The 24455-nt window shown below is 39.0% G+C and overlaps 1 protein-coding gene across 1 annotated transcript; it reads right to left on the bottom strand.

Moving 5' to 3' along the window:
• Positions 1-1854: 1854 nt before the first annotated feature.
• Positions 1855-15213, bottom strand: LOC119654938 (protein krueppel). Its single transcript, XM_038060591.1, has 2 exons — positions 14741-15213; positions 1855-4198 (listed from the first exon to the last, which is right to left on the bottom strand). Exons 1-2 carry the CDS (start codon positions 14775-14777, stop codon positions 2718-2720), a joined length of 1518 nt encoding a protein of 505 aa, XP_037916519.1. The 5' UTR covers positions 14778-15213; the 3' UTR covers positions 1855-2717.
• Between the last annotated feature and the right edge of the window lie 9242 nt (positions 15214-24455).

Here is a 24455-nt window from a genome sequence, read left to right as displayed (position 1 = left end):
AAGATATTAACACCAGGAACCATTCTTGTATGGTTCCTGCTGCCTGCTATCAACCCAGTCAGGCCAAAGAAGGGATCTCTCGCAACGTCCGACAATGAATTCCTCTTTTATACCATCGATCCTCTGAAGACAAAAGAGAAGTGGAAGTATTAGTCCATGGAGAATCATTGGAAGTTGGCTACGGGAGAGTTTCGACTCGCTTAAAATTATTAGGAATGTTTAAATCGCGAGGACATTGGATGCCACAAGAGGTGAAACTGAAGAACGTCGACCCTGCGACACAGGCCAAAAAGAAAATACTCCTAGAATACTCCTGTGCCTGGAATCCTGGGCCAAGGAGCATTAGCAAAGCTGAATATTGAGGACAGGTGCAAAGGAGGCTTTTGCATCTGCTGGCAGCAATCTGTTATGTGCTGCTGAAACTGATTCTTCGTGGGACACATTTGAGCCAACCATTGAGAAGAAAACGCGACCATACAAGCAGAAACACAGAAAAGTTATTTTGCTATATAATAACGCTCCACGACCGGTTGTACAATTGGCAAAAACCTTCTTGGAAATGCTTAAACATGAAGTGCTACTTTACTCACGGTATTCACCAGCTATTGTTCTTCGATTCATATGTAGAAAATCCGGGCTTGAAAATTGAATGGGCTTTCCGAAATTGAGCAATTAACCGAATTGTTTCGATATGGTTTTCCTACTCCGGAAGAATGAGAAAACGTTGAGCTTGAGGAAAATGACCTCTTGCTTCCTCTGGACGGCTCAAATCCCCATTTCCGATTATCAATTGTTGAGCATTTTTAATGAAGATGCCGAAAAATACGACCACTCCTGTATAGCTTCAAGACTTCATGTTGGTTTTTCGAGGTGACATTATATTGCTTCCAAGAAGATGGGAAAAGTAGGTTCCGGTAATGGACATGATAATTGGAACTTTTTAAAATAAGTACGCATTAATCTTCATTGAAAACCATGACAGCGTGTTACTGCGTGGCTGAAGGACGTGGATGTTCTTAGGCAAATCAAAAATAGCAATATAGGTTCCAGAAGGGTATATTTTGTGAAGATTTCTGGAACCCTAGCAGGGGGCTGAAAATGACATATACGGTACAAGGGGGAGCTGTCTGGTATATACGACAAATTATATAATATCTTGGCGTATGGTACAGGCAACGCATGGAGTAAACATAGAATTTCTGCCATACATCTGAAGACAAAGTTCAGGAAAAAGTACCTAGAAGATCACCAAAGACTCAACGAGTGGCGACAGTAGGTCATTTTTGAGATTAGCTAAATAGAGACCATAGTTGACCTAAGAAAAAAAAGAAATTCGAGGAGCTTTCACTGTTTTTAGGATTGATTACTAAGTGATGTTAACCAAAATAAATTTGAATTATTAAAAATTGGAAACATGCACTGTCACCATGCACATCCTTCAAACCTTCAGCTAAATCAAAAGGCTACAAAATAAAAATAAAATTCAAAATAAAAAGAAGGAAAACAAAATGTTTAAATTTTTTTTTTTAAAAATTATATTCAATAAAAATCAAATAATATATTTTGTATTTTAAAATCGCGCTAGCAATAGTTTTTTTAATCTTTTTTTATATCATTTTGACTATTTGTAAATCTAAACATTTAATCGGCACCTTAAATAACTGAAAATTAGTCAAATGACACAAAACAACATTCCTTTCTTTCCAAAAGAAAAAAATAGCAATAATAATAAATCAATTAAACAAACAAACAATATAAATATATACTTGTTCGGTATATATTTAGATAAATACAATCTAAATCAGCCTAAATAAATTTTTATAGTAAATTTTTTGGGATAGTTTTGTTCTTTTTACAAGAATTTATAATTAATTTTGATTTTCCGTTAAGATCTTATTGACGAATTGTCCAGTTTTTTTTTTAATTATTTATTTTTCGGCCAATAAATTAAGATTTTTAGTTTTAAACGCAAAAAGAAAGGAAATAATATTTTAATAAATTCAACAATTATTTTTTCGGATTTATAGATCTTTTTAAATATTATTTTACAGTTCATTATTTGCGGTTGGTATTTCTATTAAAAATTAATTTAATGGCACTAAGAATTTTATAGGGGATTTAGGGACTTTTTAGGGTTTTTCATTGATTAATATTTGTTTAATTCTATACACTTACATCGATAGTACATTTACAAGTTATTTATATTGATATTATATAGATATTATTTAGTTTTAACATATAAATAGAGAAATTCAATATACAGTTCTAGCGTTCGTTCTCCTATTTACAGAAAGTTAATTATTTTATAGTTTTATAATTAGCATTAACTTACAAACTAAGAAGGATAGGTACATTTTCTTTAGTTTGTTTTTCATCTCCTTGCTTCGTATGTTTGGTTTCTAGCTTTCTTGTCATTGTGAGACCTATATACCCGTATTTGATAAGCAATTAGTGACTTTTTGGTCTTTTTCACAAGGGGTTTGTGTGTTTTTATCAATCTAGAATAAATAGTTACACCTACGAGTATGTGTTTACCTAGTAGAGGATTAGAATTCGTTTTGTTTCATAATTGTACTTTTGAACTAGATTTGAAGAAGTTTTCGCTTTGACTAACTTCTGAATAGAATAGGTCGACATCGAAGGGGTATTCACTTTGAATCTTACCACCTAAGTGTTTTTGGCAATTGAAATACGGCATGACTACATCCGCTCCATCCCTAACAAGAGTAAGGGGTTCGTATGTGATTTAGTAGCGAAGCTCGTTCTTTTTTCTGCAATTCCATGTACAGGGCGGCCGCATCATCTAGATCTTCTAAGTCATCGGGATCGTCATGATGTGAAGAGGGCGGAGACTGCACTGATCCTCCTGAACGCGGTGATCGAATACTCAAATCTTCGGGTTCTGTTTGTTCGGGAAGATTACAATGAAGCAACTGCTCCTCCATGACTGGGATTTGGCGGAACAGTCCGAGCTTTGATCCTTGCTTATCACTGTCAACAGTTGACCTGCTGATGTTATGGCTGGCACGATCATCAGACAAGTCAAGAGGTAGATCGTCTAAGTGCTTCATTGACAATGCAGACTTGAGCCGATCGTTTGATTCCTCTGACCCGAAAGAACTACTAGCTGCCGATTTGTGGTCCGACATACCCATTTCAGATATCGCAGGACTAAGAGCTGGCGTGGGCGGACTTTGAATTCCACACTTGTGATGCATGAGGTGATGTCGCCGTCGGAACTTCAGGTGACAGCGATCACATTCGAATGGCTTCTCTCCGTCATGGATCATGTTATGAGACTTGAGTTGATTTGAATCGCTAAATCGTGCCTCGCACATATTACATGAATAGGGACGTTCTCCGGTATGGACCCGCAAATGCCTTCGCAGGTTTGCTACTTGGACGAATTTACGATCGCAGTGACTGCATTCGTAGGGCTTCTCTCCTGTATGTAGCCTCATGTGGGTTTTCAAGTGATGATCCCGAGTAAACCTTTTCTGGCATTCCGGACATTTGAAGGGTTTCTCACCGGTATGTGTTCGCTCGTGATTCTGAAGCACGTGTTTGTATCCAAAGGATCGGTTGCAAATCTTGCATGTGAAACACTTATCGCGGGAAGGATCCTTTGGGAGAGAAACAACAGGTACATCGTGCGTTGAATTCGGTGATGATCCACTTGATGGGGGTGAAATTGGTCCGGTTGGATAGACATCTGGGATGTCGATAGATTGTGTATGTGGCGACATGAATTCCTTTTTCACATTGATTTTTCTGGGTTTCTTATTCGGTACTTCTCCGGTTGTTGGTGACAGGAGGTTGTTATTTTTACTATGTGTATTGTTGTTTGTATGATGTGAAAGTTTCTTCGAGCTCATTATTGGGGAGAGTGGTGATGCTGGTGGAGAATGTGGTCCATTCATTGGTGGAACCGGTGATGGTTGAGGCCAGGCACCGAAGAGGGCAGGATGATGGGGGAATAAACTTGTCGCAAGGGTGGACATTGGTAAACGGGCAGCCATTAGAGCCGCTGCCGTTCGATTGGCTGCTAGTAGTTGAGGTGAGAGCATTCCGAGCGCTGAAGCCGCTGCGACTGGATGCAGACCACTGTACATTGATGACGGGTTGGTTGACATTGGTGGTGACATGCTTAGGCTGCGTTCTTCGTCACGTTTCATTCCTGCTAGAGCGGCGGCGAGTCCTGGAATGGAAATAAGGAAAGGTTGGTTTTAGAATATTGTGGTCAATGGATGATGGTTAGTTGGTAAGAATTAAGGATTTTGTTTATTGAGGTAAGGACTTTCGATAAAGACGAATAAAAAGCCAATAAGGACGAAAAGACATCCAGATGGATAGGATTAAGTACTGGTTGTGGCTTCCCAAAATGTAGGTTTTTGCGATAAGTTATTGGGTTGGTTTGAGTGTCTTTGGCGCAGTGTTTGAGTTGTTGCACTCACCGTAGCGTTTGGACGAGGTGAAGTTTAGATAATAAAAACTCCATTTACAATTTTCATTTTCTCTTAAGTTTTATCTGCATAAAATGCATAACAACTTCAATAGTAATACGTTATTTTGGTGACTTTCACTTAGGAGAAAGGATTTGGATAATCCCCAGGTAAGGTTCTGTGAGGTCTTTTCATGCCTCTGTTTGGGGAAAGAACTACTTTCCAGCTGCCTGTTGAAGGTCTCAAGTGTATGATCATAAAGAAGTAAGTATTAAGTGGGAAATGGAGTGATTTCGTTATGCTTCAACAGCAACCTGCTCATGGAAGTTTGGTCTATTACGCTTTGCTAGTAAGCTATCCAAGCATTAAATTTTTGTTTTGTAACCAGCCCTAAATATTGTCAAGCGTTTTTTAGTCCATCTGACGTTATTGCTAACGTGTTAGTATTCTCTTCCCTTTTCATAATTTCATTATCTTTCCCGATAAAGAAAACACTCTCAGCACAAATTGCCTACACGCCTTTCCATACTTTCTTTCATCATCATCAACAGCGCAACAACCGGTACCCAGTCTATACCTGCTCTGGTTTTGCGCCGAGGTCCACCAATTCGATATCCCTAAAAGCTGTCTGGCGTTCTGACCTACACCATCGCTCCATCTTAGGCAGGGTCTGCCTCGTCTTCTTTTTCTACCATAGATATTGCCCTTATAGACTTTCCGGGTGGGATCATTCTCATCCATGCGGATTAAGTGACTCGCCCGCCGTAACCTATTGAGCCGGATTTTATCCACAACCGGACGGTCATGGTATCGCTCATAGATTTCGTCGTTATGTAGGCTACCAAATCGTCCATCTTCATTCAGGGGGCCAAAAATTCTTCGGAGGATTCTTCCCTCGAACGCGGCCAAGAGTTCGCAATTCTTCTTGCTAACAACCCAACTCATTATCAGTGACCAGCTGATCTGTCAATTGTTTCACAAAAATGGCGCTGCCAGATGCAAGTATTCATTTCAAAGTTATGGCATTTCTTATAGAGTACAATAAACTGAACACGTCACATTGCCTCGACAGATATGAATGTATAATCCTTTCTCTTTGGTAAGTCAACTTAGTGAGCTTATTAAAAGTTTTCACACATTTAAAGCCACAACAATGGCAATGCAGTCAGACTCCTCTTTTTCAGCTCTGAGGGAGGCATTGCCCGTAAATTTGAAACCCATCTAATTGGCTCATATGAGGGGCTCACTTGTATTTATGTTTTTAAGTACATTCAGATAAGAATCGTCCAAAAACATATGATGCCATGTGCTTGGTGGTAGCACATGTGAGCTGTATGTTAACCAGCATATATGTGTGCATGTTTCCCTGCTTATACTATACAAAGCGGTTCATTCCCATCACGGGACACACATGTATACTCCCATACATTCCATACATGAGTTGCAAAAGGGTGGGATTGTTCATCCAATCGAGGGGAAATAGTTCATCCGCACACATTTAAACCCGGCATATGTGACACATGTGTAGGTAACGCTTAAGCGCAATCAGACATGGGCTTTATTTCACACATGCATGGACCATATATATAAACAGAAAATCATATGTTTGGCGGGAATCATGCATTACACATACTACATACATCCAAGATCCCATCGAGACGTCGTAATTGCTTCCTTATTTTTGTCATTTTTGTCTTTTACTCCTTTCGTTTCCTTGTTATTATCCTTATCGGTGGAGGTTGAGGTGTTCGACAAAATTCAAGGAAAGAGACTTATGGAGGTTCGCTCGTTACGCATTCCATGTCATCGTGAATTTAGCTTTGAATGTACACCGAGCCATGTGAATATGGTTCAGCGTATTTCTTATGACCTTTACGAGAAGACTTTCGCGCTGCACGCCTGCCACCCCTTTTAAAATTTTTACGAAAGGATATAATCTCGTAAAGGTTTTACTCCCAAGTAAAGGTTGTTACCCGCCGCCTCCATGAATTAGTAAAATCTCATCCCAAGGCGTAATCAACCAACGATGAAATTACCTTTCGGTAAGAAAGGACGAACAGGCAAAAAAAGGAGCCAACACAATTGGGATAGAAATAACGCAAAAACAAAAAGGGGGTGAAATAAAAATGCTAGCGATGTGGGAGGAATTAAAGTGAATGGTTATGTAACCGTTGTTTTCTCATCGGATCAGTTTTAATTAATTTGCATAATTAATTCGATGCTGCTACCCATTTCTTCTCGGGGCAATTCACCCTCGTTTTGTGTTGTTGGAATTTCATTTTCAAAATTCAAGTTTCGACGTCCTTGAGTTGGCTAATCTATGGAAAGGGAGGCGGCCGTTGTATTCTTCGTCCATTTCTTAGGACTGAAACCAATTCAGAAGGAAGCAGCCAAAGTCATTCATTCGCGTTAATTATTAGCGGAAGCACTTCCTGACCAAGAGCCCCATAAGGTTCGGCTTTCTCTTCGTCGGAATCCCTGTGATTTCTCGATAGAGAGATATCTATAGAAACGGTTAGGTATCATCGCCACTAGAAAGCGTCTTTACTTCCGCACGATAACGAAGAAATTGCAAAAAGAGATATAGATTCATAAAATCTATAGACATGTAATGAAAGGGGTTGGAAAAGACAGAAGAAGGAGACATGGCAGAGTAATGAAAATGTTTTTACTACCAACTCAGTTTGGATATATTATTTGAGTATGAAACTTTTGGAGCAGCTCCCCTCCCTCCCCGGAAGGCATACACATTCCTGGCATGGAAGGCTTTTTCTTTTCGCTCTAAGTTTATATCGCACTTGCTTGCTGGGGGCAAGAAGGGTTTAAGAGGTTTTATATCCTTGAGGATCATACCAAGAATTTTTTTTTCCACTTGGGGCAAATGAATGGCGGGCTAATGAAAGTACTTTGAAAAGCTTAATTTACATTAAATTGCTAACAAGATAGAAAGTGTGGGAGGAGTGTTGAGTGGAGGAGTTGGCGGGAGATGTGGAGATGTGCCGAGGGAGGAAGGGGTGAAGCGATGGTGCAGAGAGCTTGAATGGAGGATTAAAATTGGAGTAAAGTGTAAGATTCGGAGAATTGTTTCTGCGCTTGATGGAGCGGTTTTGGATTGTGGAAGCCAGTACAGTACTAGGAAGAGATGAAGAGTAAGGTTCTATGGACGTAGGGTTAAGGTTGAGGAAGTATAACGAGCTGGTTCCAATGACCGATGAGATTAGATATTAAAATGTGGGGGAGATACAAAGATCGTCATAATCTGGGTTTATTTGATGCGGTTAAAGTAGTAGTTTGAAAGAAGAAGAAATAAGATCGTCAACATAATCCGGAAGATACAACGCTTTTTAGTGATTTCAAATTAAGGGTAATAGCTGAAACGTTTCTTTTTTGACGCAGTTTTAAGCCTAAGATGAGGCTGTTTACCGGGATTGAAAAGCAGACCTAAATGTATGATTTAGAAGAAAATTAGTCGTAAGGGAGGGGGGGGGGGGGTTATCTCGATTTGAAGACTAGACGTCTCCTTTTTTCTCTTTTTTTTTTCACAATGAGTAAAAAATCAAACCGTCAAAAGAATCTTATATTAAAAATTACGATTGGACTACGGATTCTAAATCCCGAGCTGATTGCTATAATGGCTGCCTCGAACCCAGGAAAAGTTAGACTAAACTTTTTCAGTTCTGATACTTATTTCCTACCAAATGACCAACATTTCGGAAAGTGCGTTGGCCTATGAAGCCATTTGAGCCAACATCGTGATGGTTCCCAAAGCAAGACTAAGCCAGGAAGGCCGATGCTGTTTGAAAATTATAGGCATTAGTCAATGAGGATTTGTGTCAAAAACAAAATTACTGAATCCTTGAAAATCGTTCGGGAGCCTATCTCCACATGTTTGCATGCTTTTAGAAATCGTTTAAACCGAAAGAAGTTGGGTTCCATTTGAGTCAGGAGACTCTCAAAGGCATCCTTCCACATTTGACAATTGTTTTAAATGAAAAGATTAACAGTTTCTTTTACAAGGTGTTGTAACTATTGCCAAATTTATCATGTAACATAAACCCAAACGTAGAAAGTCATGGAGTAAGCCTAGACAATTTTGACCATTATTGGTAAAACTGAAGAGCCATGGATTCAAGCTCGTGCTCTATATTTGGTTAACTCAGTCTGGTGTGAATTATTCTATGTTGCGGGTGCTAGCGGAGCTAACTAATGCATTTGAGCTGTCCAAAAAAGGAAAAAAAGGTTACAAAAAGTGATTTTACACCTACAATACTTGCCCATTTATTGAGTAGTTCTCCCCCACTTATAGTGTTTATCATTTTTGAACAAACCCTCATGTACCCATACTAACATTCCGGACAAATATAGATAAAAACACGGAAATTCAGCGACATATAATTCTAGGGCCATAATTATATTTAACGTTCGTGTTGCCGACCTGTTGCCAACCGCCAATTTGCAATAGTTATTAATGATAAGTTGGCAACAGATCGGCAACATGATCGTCGCTAGATTTGAACCCTACTTTAGATTGACAAAATGTAGAAAGCTGTCGCCCAACTACGAATAAAATGAAAATAAGTAAATTTTTTGGCAAGTTTTGAAATAATTGATGTCAGAAAGGACAGTGACATCGCTAAAACAGCTTGAAAGCATTCCGTGCAGTTGTTGGTCGAAGCTAGCAAATGAAATCACTCCCACCTCGTCCTAACTTTGGTGGCAAGAGATAAGACTGGAACTGACACGTTGGCTTAGAAGCTTGAAAGCTAAAAAACAAACAATCCTGTGTCCCAAAAAATGTTAAAACCTCAGTTTCGAACTCAAAACTGGTGAAAAGGTGGAAAGTCGGGAGATGGTACCAAGCACAATTTTTTACTAAGGCGAACTTTCATAACTTTTTTTCAGTATTGTCGAATACAAAGATACCAATTTTAGTGACTCCAGGATATTATATGGTAAATTGCAGCAGATATTGAAACGCAAGTTACTTTCAGCTTGAGCAGAAGCTTTCTGGGGTCTTTTAAGATATTCGTGTTGTGGGTTAGATTTTGCTCTTATTTATGGGAAACCTACCCTGTGGAGGAGGAATATTGATGATGAGAATCTTCGACTTATCGAGAACTTTGACTTGGTCCATTATTGCAACGATTCCTTAGAAATCAATGACAAGGTTAAGTTTACTCATGAGCGTCTGGGATGAATTTGATAATTCACTTTGACGACGAGAAGAACAGAACACGACTAATTAGTGGAAGACAGTACCTAGTTTTCTTCTGTCAGAAGTCTTTAGTAAATCCATTCAATTCAAACATCTATGATCGAAGCCGGAAGTGGGCCATAATAATAGTTTCCAAACTCCCTTTGGTACTTCTAAGTTACTAACACTCAGTTCACATTATGAACCTATTCATACTTACTAGATTACCTATTCTATTCAGATTGTTTTCCGCTTGTGCAGCTCGGAGGCTTGCGGGAATCTAAAGACACATTCCAAGGGCAAAGAGCGATGGAGATTCCTGGTATACGAAGTCTGGGAAAACAGACAGGATTGTCTCCTCCTATTCTCCACATCATATGAAAATAACATTAACAACAAAAGAAGGAGGAAAAGTTTGGAGCGATTGTCTTTTTCTAACTCGTAGAAGGATTGTAGTTAGTTTTACAGATGAGGTGCACCTGACCGTGTAAGGTTCAGACCGCAGCTTGTAAAAATTACCTTGGAATGGAGGCTTTTTTTGTTAATTAAGATCTTTGCAACATTGAGGTTCCTAAAATGAAAGTGACAGGAGAAATCCGTTTACCATATCCCACTCGTGACTGTGGACCAGACGTGACTGAAGGAGGGCTAATTTCGCATTCATTTGATATTGGATTACATCGAGCGAGAAAGTAGCATCTCTGCAGTATATATTTCAGTTCACTAAAATTAATTTAGAAGAAGTAAACTTCGACTTCGAATAGACAGCGGGACGGCATCTGGAGAGTTAGGTCTGAACCAGCAGGTTTTCAGATGCTGCCTTACTGCCTGGATAAAATCTAAGGAATTATTTAAAATGCAGAAATAGCAGTGGACAGGTCATATACTAGCTAAGGTCGACACTTCCCTCGTTGATTACGCCAGGCAGCTTTATCTTCCATCTACGGTGCCTGATGGGTGGGTCACCTTAGAACTAAGTGGAGAAGAATAGTAAATAGGAAGTACAGTGCTTTTTGGTGAGTTCTGCGATTAACGCGCTGCTCCTTACATACATAGTTGGAAAAATCATAAATGTGTATACTCTGGACAGGTGAATTATTCAAAATTTCCATCTAAATTGGAGTCTAAGAAAGGTAAAATGTGGAATGAAACGAAAAAGATAAGATTCCAACTTTGAAGAAAACAAAAAGCTAGTCAAAAGAGTAGTGTTTCGTTTGGTAGAGAATCCGATATTTCGGGAACAACTTACAATGAAGGAAATTAGTCGTTCCTGAAATATCGGCATTTAGGGAAATTAAATATCTTACGACTGGAGGAAACGATATCGCTGTCTTATTCTACTAATTATATTTATCGTTAGAAACGGTAACCACCTTCATACCTAAAAAAGGATCTCTGTTTAGCTGTATTTATTTCCTTATCAAAGAATTCAGATCAACGGGAAAGCTAGAGTATGTACTTATGCTTTTTGAGTACTTCATACTTAGAGCAAGTGTTCGGAATCCAGCAAAGAAAATACCGACGGAATGGCTTTCATCCCTTTCCGCAAGAGAAAACTCAAATTATTTTTACTACGAAGTTCAGACAATATTTGATTTTTGAAATATTGTCAAAGGAAAGGCCTCAAATTTTCCAGTCTGAAGTTAGAATTGAATGTTTTTGGATGGATTGGATTTTTGTCAGCCAAAAAATGGGATGATTTTGTACAGACTTCAAGGAGAACTTCTTAGATTTACCTAAGTGGTCATCTTAAGCAACGATAGGGTAGTTTTGTGTGCAGTTTAGTCATGGTTTTCCGGGATTATTGAAGAGAGGTCCTCAAATTTCCTTTTGAAATGCGAATGGAAGTTCAAATAAGGATTCATGAATCTGTCGAAAGATAGCCCTCATTTTTTGTTATTCAGTTTACCTATAGTTTCCAACATCTACTTGAAGAATGGCATCAAATTTTGTCTCTCTCTAAAACTAGAATGTGATGGTTTTGAGGTAAAGTTCCGCTCGGATTTCTCGGACTTGTCGAAGGAAGAAGAGAAAGTCTCTGGAATTAGAATGGAATACTTTTCTGTGGAATTCAATTACTGTTTCCCACACTCAAAGGCTTCAACTAACTTCAAAAACCTAGAATGTCATGGTTTTGTATGGATTTAACCTAGGACTCCTCTTGGCGAAAGAAGAGTTTTAAATCCTGGCTCTCTGAAACCAGTTTGGAGTCATTTTATGAGGAGTTTAACTACGTTGGGCTCTATTTGCTCGTGGAAGGGTATCAACTTCTGGGTTATAGAAGGCCCTAGGAAGAGTTTTCCAAAACGAATACAACATCCAGTATTAAGCACTGCGGGCACTTCAATTAGTTACTGAAAACGATTATCCGGGAAAGTGGGGAGAATTCGGAAGGGTACCGGCATTTATAATTTCGACTAACATTTTGATATTCTGCCGCAATTTAAATAATGTCTTCGTTTGATCTATTCGTTTTATTCAGATTGTAGGGCGTAAGATGCTTCAAGGGCTTCATTATATTTTAACTGAACAAGGTTGATAGCCCTCAGATGGAGGCTAAAAAAACTTGAATTATTGTGAGACTTGAATATCAAAATCCCGGGTTGATATGTGTACATCGTTGCCTGAAAAATTCATCTGGTTCGTAAGGAACTTGGGACACTTCAAATTGCCTAATCCGTAAGGCACCTTAATGCATCAATTCCCCGGAGGAAATGTATCTTTCCATTAAAAAAGTCCGGTCAGTAGTTAAAAAAGTAAAAAGTGACCATTTTTTACAGGCAAAGAGTTTTGAGTGGCTATCCCAGCCAACTCTACTGATAAAAATTATGAGGTCCACTTTGTTGGAGTTCGACCATTTTTCGCAGACCAAATAATGTTAAAAAGTTAAACAAAATTAAAGATAACCTGCCATAAGATTTGGTTTCTCTAGTTGATCACCTTCCTACAAGCGTCCTAGAGGAAGTAAGTAAGTGGTCTTCAAATGAGCCATTTTTGGTGTTAGTTTGGTAGCTAGTCTCTTACGTGAAAAGAAAAAGAAGGAACCCCTCCTTTGTTCGTCACAATTATTATCTTTATGAAGCATATACACTATTTCGGGATTAAGGGCGGTACAAAACACTGAGGAAGACAAAAACCAGAAATCCAGTAATGCAGTATATGTTTACTAAAGATAATTGTAGCCAACAAAGGAGACCCCTTCTTTTTGGTTTCATGCATTTCATCTTTTTCTTAGTGTAAGATCTTCTGCGAGACTTTTCATTGAAAAGTGGAACAAATGGTTCCTGATATACCGTATATGTATTCAAATTAAAGTCAAGTTTGTAACGCATATATATTGCGACGCCTCTAATAAAATTAAACGTAAAGATTCAGCCACAACGATTTGGAATAATCCAGGCTTGAAATTGATATGACTTTCCTTTTACAATATTTCGGGAATCAGTTGTTACCTTCTTCAGAAGTCATTGACGGAAAAAATTCTGTTTCTTAGTGTTTCCTTTTCACTGAAGTGTGAGGAGGGGAATAACTGACTCCCAAAATACAGTATTTGTTAAATAGAAATCGCATTGTAACGAAAGAAGGAAAGACCTTGTTTTGTTAACATGCCAAATTTGGACTCAAATTTGCTCTATGAATCATCATTAAAAGACTGAAAAAGATCGATTCTAAACTTATCAAAGAATGCATGAAAAAGTATAGCATGACAATGCTTACTAAGGGATGGTCTGTGAGGGTTTGAGTAATAAGTTTAGATGCAAACAATTTTTCAAAAGTGGGGTCTGATGATACAGATTTTGAGTTGATTTGAAACTTCTTCAATTCGGTGAAGCGTTAGGGAAGTTAGGATTTCAGTTGACGAACACAGGGCAAATTTGTTATACTCCGTTGATACGGAAAAAATGCTTGTTTTACGGGATATCTGGTACGGGGATAGTATCAAGCTTTATTTTCCAGTATCATTGGTTAAGAATGGTATTTCTGAGCCCATATCTAAATGATAAATAGTAGAATATATTTCTGTTCCTGTATAAGAATATTTACTGAATTTCCGTATATTTAGTAGTTCGGGAACCAATTCCTACTTGCTACGAGAGGAATTGTTAAGAATTATTGCATGTACAGTATTTCGGGAATCATTTGCTTCCTTCCTTGTTTCGAGATGTTAATAATAGCTTCTCTCGTGTCAAAAATATGGGGTAATTTTCGAGCTGAAGAAGAAAACAAATGGCTCCCGAAATACAGTATATGCAGTAATATAATAAAATAGTTTTGGTTAAAAACAGAAACACTACCGTCATATATTTATCCTTCAGCTACCCAACCTTCAATATTGAGGATAGCGTTTAGTTGATGAGAGTTAGAAGTTGGACTAATTTATCATGTAGGACGTGTTACATTTTGGATAGAGATTTAAATTATTATTATTTATGCACGAATATAGTAAAAAAACCATTGCCAGCGTTGTAACATGTTCATCGTAGATTGAAGTCGATCATTATTTCAGCCCTATTTGATCGAATTTATAGTTCTTTTTTGGCTCTTTGTAGGCGACTAGTTTAAAACAAATTAAGGTTTGAAGTTTATTGGAAGAGAGTGCCTTTCTCATCCATTTCTCCAATTAGTTTCAAAAGGTATGCCAAATATAGAACATACTTTATTTGATGCCTGCCCCACATGCTTATGATCGTCAGAGACAATCTTCAGACCTGGTGGGTTCGATATAAATAAGGAGCCTTGCGTAAAAAAATTATCCTCAGTTTCGTGTAACCCCAGATTTGGATAGCAAAGGTTCAGTTGATTAAGAGATATCCAATATTAACAAGCCGGTATACTGGAGATAGTAGATACTGAGATGATCTTGAGCAAGTTAAGTTTTTTGTAATGAACAAATTAATGCTGGGTTGATCGAAAAATCAGTATCTAGTTGCCGATTGGAGATAAGCGAAGTTTTGAAAACATTCCTCCTTCCATTAATCAAGCAAGTTTATCCCAAAACTATCAAGGGATTCCGGAGAAAGGATCTGGGATATACAAGACAAGGACAGAGAACATGTATGAACCATATCTACAAATAATTATAACAAAGAAACTATCATCTTACCTCTTGTTTGCGCGTCCTGTAGTAAAGATAAAGCCATAGCCGCAATGTCTCACAAGTTGTTCAGCATTTAGTCAGAAATGTCCGTTGGTAAAAGTCAAAAACACTGACACCAAGTATTACTTTGATCACTCTAGCACAACTCCTTCATTCAATCTTGAATCTTTTATATCTTCCTTAAAATTGTCAAATATTGGGTACTCCAAAATTCGTCCCGACACTTTACACTTTCTCGACAGGCCACAGGTGCTTAACTTTTAATTTTTTGAAATTATCCTTAATTTTTATTTGATGTCCCAAAATTGTCAAAACTATTTCTTTTTTGTACTTTGCGTTAGATCGAGGAGTATTTAGTGAAACTCGAAAATAATTTACGAAAATAATCACACCAAGTAATTTACTGAGGTAGTTTTTTAGAGGTAGTTTGTTGGTGGTTATTTAATTGAAAAACCTTTTTTATTTTTAAAAAATATTTTGATTTATTTTAGAAGGAACTTTCTCCTTTTATTATTGTTATTATTATGCAACTCTACTACTAAAACCACCCATTCACGCCGAACGTCCAATCACGACTGATGGTATTTCACTTAATGTCACAAAAATATAATCCCTCTACAGCACAATACAAGAAGACATGATGTCTTGAAGACGTTTGGAATATATATAAAATGTTTTACATATATACCTACTCTCATATATATAAAATCACGATACACTTCTGTATAGAGTAACGAACCGAGAGTCTTGCAACACTTCTTAAAGCCATAAGAGTTGTTACTCTACTCTACTCCAGGATACCATTCAAATGCACTTTTCCTCGGTACATGCCGTATATACTGGAAGCCATATATGTACACCAGGGAACCGAGGGAACTGATTCATGTAAATGTTTGTGCAATACATGCGACACCGTATGTAAATTGTACGAAACATACACACGTCTATACGCATATAACCAGAAGCAACAGCCAATTATAGTACTTAGGTATTCACCGAGCAGATAGTCTAGTTGGGCTTTATACACGCACTTCAGAGATAACTTTTGTTTACTAGATGCTTCCCTCAGACCGTTGAGGTGATATTCCAATCAAATTCTTTAATTACTTGAATATCAGTTTGATTTTTTTGAGCCACTTTTTCAACGAATTTCAATTAAAGTCTATTTTATGATTTCCACTTTTAAAAAAATCCAGACGTCTTTATCAATGCACGAGTTAGCGAGCCGCCGGCTCTTTGACGAAATCTAGCCCCGTTGCTTGGGTTTAGTCAGATCCCGCGACTTGTTATCACCGCGATGTGCACACTTAATCTGACCAAAATATGCGAAACTGAAGTGATATTATAGCGAAAGTTCGTGAGTGGTCTGGCACTGAAAGTGTGCCTTTGGACCACTTATAATTACAGCGGCTAGTTCGCGATAACTAATAAAACCATCAAATCTATGTATTTGTCCGTAGCACACGTTGTACGAGTTTCCATTCATTCATTGAGAAGGCGATGTAGGTGGCTGCTGGGTATGTTTCCCCCCTCGAAGGAAGTAGGACACCAATTCCACTTATCGGCTAGATAAAATCTCCAATTGCGAGGTCCTCTCTGAACAAGACGATTTGAAAGAGAGCCTTTACTCCGATACCAACACCGCGGCACAAGGAAGTATATACAATAAAAAAGGATCCTAAATTCCTTATAAAATTTTCGCGCTTAAACTTTGGCGCATGCTTATACACCTTTCTTTTTCTTTCACTTATTTTTTAACCCACACGAGCCCTAGCGCACGCACCGATTCAATAAAAAAAATCCTTCCACTCGCTCGCGCTCTATACGTGCTCGTTTGAGCTGACCTGGCTCAACACTGAACAACTGTTCAAACAGCAGCTTGTTGCCTGTGTTACGCTCCTGTTTTCCAAGGGGATGGAATTGCTTATGTCCTCCCTTTCTTGTTCCTTCTTCCTAGCTTCCTCTACATCTTGCACAAATCTTCCTCTATATGCGTTCGGTATATACAATAAAAAGGCCGGGTTGCGCAGTATATCCTTTCGATGGAAGCAGAGATTTCCATAGGGTTTCAAACCCAACCCATCCTCTTCTCTGAAGACACAAATCAACATCCCCTCCAGTGACACGCACACAAAACCATACCAAACCCTCTCTCGTTCCCTCTCATTCCACACCATGCCTGCATACACACACAAGCAACTCGGAAGGAGTTATACTCAAAAGGGGTGGTATAATATCCCTTCGACAGACGAGTGAAAAAGGATATCATCATTCCACTCAACTGTCACTCATACAATCACATCCGCTCTTCTCTCTTGTATCAATTTCTCTTCTCAACTCCTCAGAAAGAAACTCAGCGGAATCCATCCTAGTTATTCAGGTTTTCACTTTGACTGAAAGCGAGAGTGACTACTCCAAAGTCGTTTTTCGTTTTTTTTCCTTCCGCATGTTGCTGTATCCTTTTTGCAAAATGTTCCGATTCTCCACTTTCTCAAATATCTTCCCGAAAACATTGTTAGAATAGGTTGGGGAATTTGTGTAATATATTTTATCCTAGTAGAAGTAGGCGGCTCTCTTTGCTCCTTATACATCCTTTCTGAATGGAGCTCAAGAAAGGATCCCTTCGCTCCTTTTCTTCCTTTGCCATGTAGTTCAAAACACTATATCCTGTCTTCCCCCCAAAAGAGGAATTGTCGAGCGACTGAGATGTCCTAGATGAGATATATTTTATATTTTATTGGTGTCCTGATGATGTCCTGACGGCGACGTTTCAACTACACCTACCATAACGACAAGGATATCTGATTATTGCGCGCCCTTTTTTAAGACGCGTATCACAAAAGGATGTATATGCGCAATTTTATGTAAATTTTTTTCCTGTTTTAGGTGGAATAGTCTGTTGTTCGAAGCTGGCCCCGTTACAAGGATAAGCATATATATTAGCAGAAAACTTGGACAAGGTACAATACATAGACATCTTGGTCTTGTTGCTGGTTTCATTCTTCCTTTAGCCTTATTCCCTTCTTGTCTTTTTCGAGAAGAAAAAAGGAAAAATTTCAACAATTTTGAATAGGCCGTTAAAGAAGGTGAAAGGATATTTCCGAGGGACACACGAAACTCGACCGGTTCTCCTCAAACAGATTTCAGGCTTGAGACATGATACGAGAATGTCCAGTAGCTGAAGCTTTAGAAGCTTACCATCAGGATATATGGTATGGTTGCGTGGGGCCACTGAATAAGCAAACGGACAAGTGAATCATATTGTGACATGGATTTTTGATGAGTTCGTCCCGTTGGTAGTGGATTGAAAATGGAGAGGATTCACAATGTAGATCCCATGAAACGATTTTCAGGAGGCTTCAGTTAGGCTGCCTGCAAAGTGGAATAGGCAACATTGTTAAGGTGCGCTCAATTAATTTTATGAGCCCCACCGACTTACACAGAAAAGGATTTATGAGTTGTTTTATTTTTGACGACAATTATCGGAGTCAGGGATTTTCATGGGATTTTTAGACAATTATTGCTTATGGGTTCTTTGGGGAACGTGATGCATAAAGAATTTCGCATATTTTGGATATTATTGTAGATTAACGATGGGAACGTGATTGAAATTTCGGATGTTCCCATACGAAACGTATTTTATTAAATTATCGTCCGTTTCCTGTGGATCCTTTACAGAATCATATTAGAAAAATGGCTAATGATATATTTGTGTCCGAAGTAAATGTATGGATGCGTACTTGACACCCATCCCGAAGAAATCCTAACGTATTTTTGGGAATAGGAATCCTGTGGAACGGATGAGATTTAAATTGTCGAATGGCGCCCAACGTGGGATCTGACAACGGCAAGTTGTACAAAAGTCAGGTCCTTGGAGATAGCCTATTCTTGTTGTGTCTTTAATGTAATGCTTTATCTTCAAAAATTTGCTTCCAGGCTAGGCACTACGTGCTCTTTTTCATCCCCAGATTAATAGTTTTAGTTGTTCAATGACTTCCCGTCCTATTGCCTGAGGAAGCGTCATATGGAGAAGCAGGTTGGTAAATGAAAAGTGTTCCTTTAAGTTTTAGATCTTACCGGCCGTTACCTTTCAAAAGCCTCTAGAAATATATGCCTTGAGGCTGGATGCTTCAAGCTTCTTCCAATCTGGGCTTTTCAGGAGTGTCCTTACTTATCTTTATATTAAAAGGAAACTCTTTTCACTCCGTCTTTAAGGAAAGAAAAACAGCATTAGGCATTGCATATTGTTAGAAATGCTGAGGTAACTAACTACCTACAAGCTAACTAGCTGGGAAGATGCCATTCTGTACAGAATAGTTTACCTGCATATGGTCCTCGGACTCAGAACAAGGGCGAATGGATTTTTGCGCTATCCTTTTACCGTACTTCATTCTAGATGCCACGATGAAATATAACTTCTTCTGACGATCGCCTTTTGATTATTTTTTCAGGGATTCAGATTTGGATACGTTGATACTTCTTAAAATGTTGTAGCTGGAACTCCTTTTGTGAAAAAATCGGTTGTAATTCTTCGATTGAATCGAGTCTTGATCCCATATATAGTCTAACAAGCTTTTTGCGAACGTCGATGTTGGAACCTGTTGTTGTTGGGCTCCTTTATTGTCTTGATTCCTGCTCTCGGTTGACTTTGCGAACCCGCACCATTCCTTGTGATGCCTCAGAAAGTTCTGTACACTACGCCTTAGATGTACTACACACCTTTGAACCTTACAGTGATACATCATTGATGCATTCTAAAAGTGAAAATTGATTTCGGTTTTTGGTTGTCGTCTGGGTCATTAGAACGCTGAGGGGTATCTTAGATATTCTCAAGGTTTAGCCCCAGGTTCCTTGATAGGAATTTTGCTTTCTGAGTCGTCCTTAAATAAAGTCGAATTTTTTCGCTTCCATTCAATGGTATTTTCCGTGGTTTCGAAAAAAGTGCCTTAAGTATGCCCTATAGAGTATTGAATCTCCTGTATTGTTTGTTAGTCTCTTTCTGATTTGGAATTCGTTGAGCTTCATGAGTTTCCGTAGTCATATTGGATTTTATCTTATTACTCAGTCTAGTGTTTGGGTCAAAAAGAGGATGTATAGCGACTTACCCTTTTCATTGTCACCTTGGTTGCTAGTGGTGAATAGATAGGTAACTGGTATAGGATCGGGTTTCGCGCTCCAGAATGTAGCCTGCTGGCTTTTTTTTTTCCGGGGGGAAATCCATCGAGGTTACGCATCTGGAATCTAGGACACGTATGCCGGACTCTTACCGACTAAAACTTCCCATATTTTTTTCACACTCTCCGCGCGGGACCACCGTTCCGGTATTGCTTCGCGGGGCTTTCTTAGCTGTTCACTCTAAATGAGCTGCTACCGCTTTGCATGCCGTTAATTGTAGTACCTTCTCTTCTACGTCTCCGCTGCGCTTCGGCTGCTTTTAGTTGCTGGTGGATCCGTTTCACCATTGCAACTAATGCGTCCCATGCTGTATTTGATTGCACCATGAACTTTGTCAGATTCTCCGCCGTTAAACGGATATTTAGCTCGGTTTCAAGCATTCTCCTTGAGCTTTTAAATCTTAGGCAGGCAAAGAAAACGTTTTCTGCATTCACCTTCACACGTAGGACAATCGAGCGATTTATCTAGACCGCACCTATAGAGGTAACTCCTGTATCCACCGTGTCCGGTTAAGAACTGAGTCAGGTCATAACTCGTCTCACCGTGGTTCCGCATAGTCCACATGTTTATGTCTGGGATAAGCCTGTGTGTTCGCAGGATCATCTGCGCAATCACGCATGCCGCCTCATAAGATGTTGTTCGGTAGGCGCAACATGTTCAGAGAGCGCTTAATCGATATGCAGCTTGAAGCTGTCTACGATTTTCTCCGATTTTTATCGCCGACGCCCACACTGGTGCCGCGTATAAAAGCACAGAGCTGACGACTCGCGATATAGTTTTATCGTCGACTGTGCTTCGGGCCGCCTAGATTGGAAGCATCCTTGTCAGTGTTGAGCTGATGCTCGCCGCTTTCTGCCCAGTAAGCTTTAAGTGGGGTTTTAAGCTCAGCTTAGAGTCGAATATTACTCTCAGGTATTTTAGCGAAGGCTGAGAGCTAACAACATGCGCTTCGATGTGAATTTCAAGAGTTTTCTGTTTCCGCCGCTTTGTAAAGAGAACGAACTCCGTTTTGTGTTTTAGCATTGAATATACAATTTGTTGGGTAACGCCCTGTCTTACAGATGTCATCTATTTAGAGTTTACTTACTTCAAACGTTATCTCTCCTTCCATTATAAGAACTAAGAGTGGCAGCTACAACAACTTCTTCAGGGCAGGGTTGGGTGTACTCTTCATGACACTTGTGAAACTTAGAAAAGTTAGTTTATGTAGCGGAAATGGTTCCTGTACGGCTCTTTTTTGCTCTATTTTGCCAACCATACTAGACCTTCCCAAATAAGGGTCTTACCACGACAAGAGACATCTAATATACCAAATGCGGTTTTAATTCCCGCGTCTTACCTAAGGCATCCTTTGTGGTAAAACGTGTCTGCTCGACTTTGTTTATTACATGTTAAGGATGTTTGTGTTTATTAAGTACCATCCCCAGACAGACAGGCCTCATTTGATAGCTGAATCTATTCTTCAAAATAGATAAGAAGTCTTTGTGATATGACCCGCGAAAAAATGAACAAGTTTTGAAAGCATCGGTAGAGACTTTTCCATAATTACACACAGCACATCTCAGGGTGTAATACCCCTAAGTGGGACTCAGGGCATCAATCATTGTTGAACCCCCCGTTGCCAGCTTCTCCTTCCTTCGACTATCCGAGAAGTTTGCATTCATCCTCCACCGTTCTGCATCAAGCAGTTCTTCGACCATCTTGGGATAGTGAGTCCCATCGTATATCATATCCCGCAATGGAGCTGTCACTTTTTCTAAATATGCGATCTATTCACTGCCACTCCCGCTTCTTCATCATTAACTTTTTGAGTATTAGGTGCACTTGCCGAAGAAATTGTTGCAGATGTATGTTAATAGTATAATCCTCGAGTAACGATTTCGACCGCTTTTCAAAGGCTTTAAAGGGGGGGGTTGTACTTATTGCTGTTCATGTGTCGGGTGACATCAACTTCTTTGTCACCGTGTCGGCAAAAGTGACATTATGCAACTATATCAATTAATGTAGATAGGAAAAGTATGATAATCTGTCAATGTGAGAACCTTGCCAATGTTGGTGTTTATTTTCAATTCGATTCTGCTTGCACTCTTATCCAAATCCAAAGCTATTTGACTGTGGTCCTGACTCGGTGAGAGAGTATAAGCAGTTGCCATTATGGTAGGTGAGGTGTTTGGGGAAGGAAGTCATGGCTCATTGAACGTCTCTTCGTCCAATAGACAAAGTAACATGACGGACGTCATCAATAGCGAAAAGCAATAATACCGTGGATAGAGCACAACCCCTAAGGTCTTACCTTTGGTCTTCAAATTTCTAAGAATTTACCTCGATGCAGCGCCTGACATTTATGCTGTCATATGTCGTGTAGAACACCCCAGATTCACGGCTGGTTGACGTTACCGCGAATTTTAGAGTGCATTTGCATCCACTTTCGTTGTGGATGGTGCAGTTTATGCACTATACGCATGCCACTAAACACTTTCATTCATTCCCTTGAGACAAATAATTTAATGGGATTTGGCAAATGTGCATATCTTAGCCTTGCCAGATGATGCAGAAGATCCACCATATTATGTAGCCTTATCTCCTATGCTCCTAAGTCCTGCTATTCTTCTGTCCACCAGCCCTCACTGAACTTTTCCTTGGGCGTCCTTCTTTCCCACATCCTCATCCATATAAAAGCAGTTTTCAAGATTCCCGGATGTATGGCTGCTATTTGGTTGTACTTGCAGTTTTATTGCCTCCAACCTTAGATTTTGTTGTAGATCGTATGTGCCGTTGGGCGCGTCCACACCTTGCTGTCGCTGTCAATAGGAAACTATTGAATCCTTTTGCTTTTGGATCCCTCAAAGCGTTTTTCTCTTAAGTTTAACCTTCTTGATTAACTGTAGTAGTTGTATAGTTTTTTTAATTAATTGCGGACGCGAAAAAGCCGTGTAGTTTGTAGTTGTCGCGGTGCCCTTATATTCAATAATTGCCTGCAAATCTAACAAAAAGATTTTTAAGCATCGCTCCTTGGCATAAATAATCTTAAATTAGTGCCAAGTTATTCCTTGCACAAACTCTTCGTCGTCAAAGATTTATAGTCCGCTTCGGAGCTTGGCCTTCACGATGTCCTTCTTCCATCCATCTCGATCCATTGATCGCGTCCTCTAAATTTCAAATTCGAGCAATGATGCGCTGTCTTTCTCAATAGAATCTGTTTGGCGCTTTCGGGATTTTCCTACCGGTATTCGTCCTATTGCTCCCCATTCGAATATCCTTTAGGTATCCTTTCCTGTGTATGCAGCTGGTTTTCGAAATCGGTAGGATCGCTTAGAAGGCTCTGCTTGCAAGTTGAATTCGGCGTTTCGTCAGGTCCATCTCGTCAGTTGAACACCTAAATATGCAAAGTTGTCTAAATTTTATAATTTCTACTGGTCAAGAGTTATATTTTGTGTAGTGGGGGTCATTTTTCTCAGAAACTCCTGTTGCTTATTATTAAGCAAGAAGAACGAGTATCGCCCAACACCACCATCATGCTTAAGAGAATGTTGTGCCTAAAATTCCACATTCAATAGGACGTTGGTAGTTAACATCGCTAATTTCCGTAAATGTAGTTTTGATCCGATCCGAAATATCTAAATTCAAAATGTTTTAGGCATTCTGTACTTGTATTGCACAATAGGCTCCCTTTTCTAACTAGCGTCACAGCACATTGATCGGCCACGTTCAAAAGTAAAACAAAAATTACAGATTGGTCTTCATGTCTTCAAAACGTTTGAATTTACCTGTGTTTTGCCAAATCTTCAAGGATATATAATATTTAATTTTTTCTTCCTCTTGTTCGAAAAGGTCATATTTGAAAAAGAGTGCAAAAATCATCTTCCTCCAAAAGGTTCAAAGGACAGCTATGGAAAAACAGGAAATAATGAAAACCACTTGTAAACAAGTGATAGGCGACATAAAGCAATTTTTTCGTCTCTGATCCTTTTTAATTCCGCGGACAGGAACAAATAGTGTAGAGATTGTCCATTGCAGATGTACGTATAACACTCTTGCGTACAACAAAGTTTCGTCCTGGACGATTTTCCATATCCTATTCGAAACATTCACTGGCACCTTTTATCGGCAGGAAATCCTGTGACTTTCTCTTTTGATAAAAACGGCCTGTCGCTGTTTAAATAATATTAAATCATAGAACGTCCTGTCACTATTCAAATAATGTATTAGTCCGAGGGGTGAGTTCCAAAATGTGAATGTACGATGGTGTCGGATGAAAATTTGTATATAAAGATGCATCTACCACAAAATTCTTCGCGGATGGTGTATATACAAGGGTGATAAGGATTAGGCTAAAGTGAAAATTAAAACAATTCTAATGTGCCTGCAATCCTAGAATAAAACTATTTCAATCCTTCAAATAGGGTTGTCAAAATTCTGATTCAACGAAGACCTTCAAATTCGGCATATAATCCTTTAAATGTTCGCGTTGAAAAATGTCTTTAAGGAGGAAATTTTTTCTCTAAGAGTCCTTTACTACTGGAAGACGCAACAGCCCAATTTTAAT

Source organism: Hermetia illucens, chromosome 4, assembly GCF_905115235.1.
Source record: "Hermetia illucens chromosome 4, iHerIll2.2.curated.20191125, whole genome shotgun sequence".
Taxonomy (NCBI): domain Eukaryota; kingdom Metazoa; phylum Arthropoda; class Insecta; order Diptera; family Stratiomyidae; genus Hermetia; species Hermetia illucens.
The sequence above is the reverse complement of the archived record's forward strand: the minus strand, read 5'-3'. Positions and strand labels throughout refer to the sequence as shown.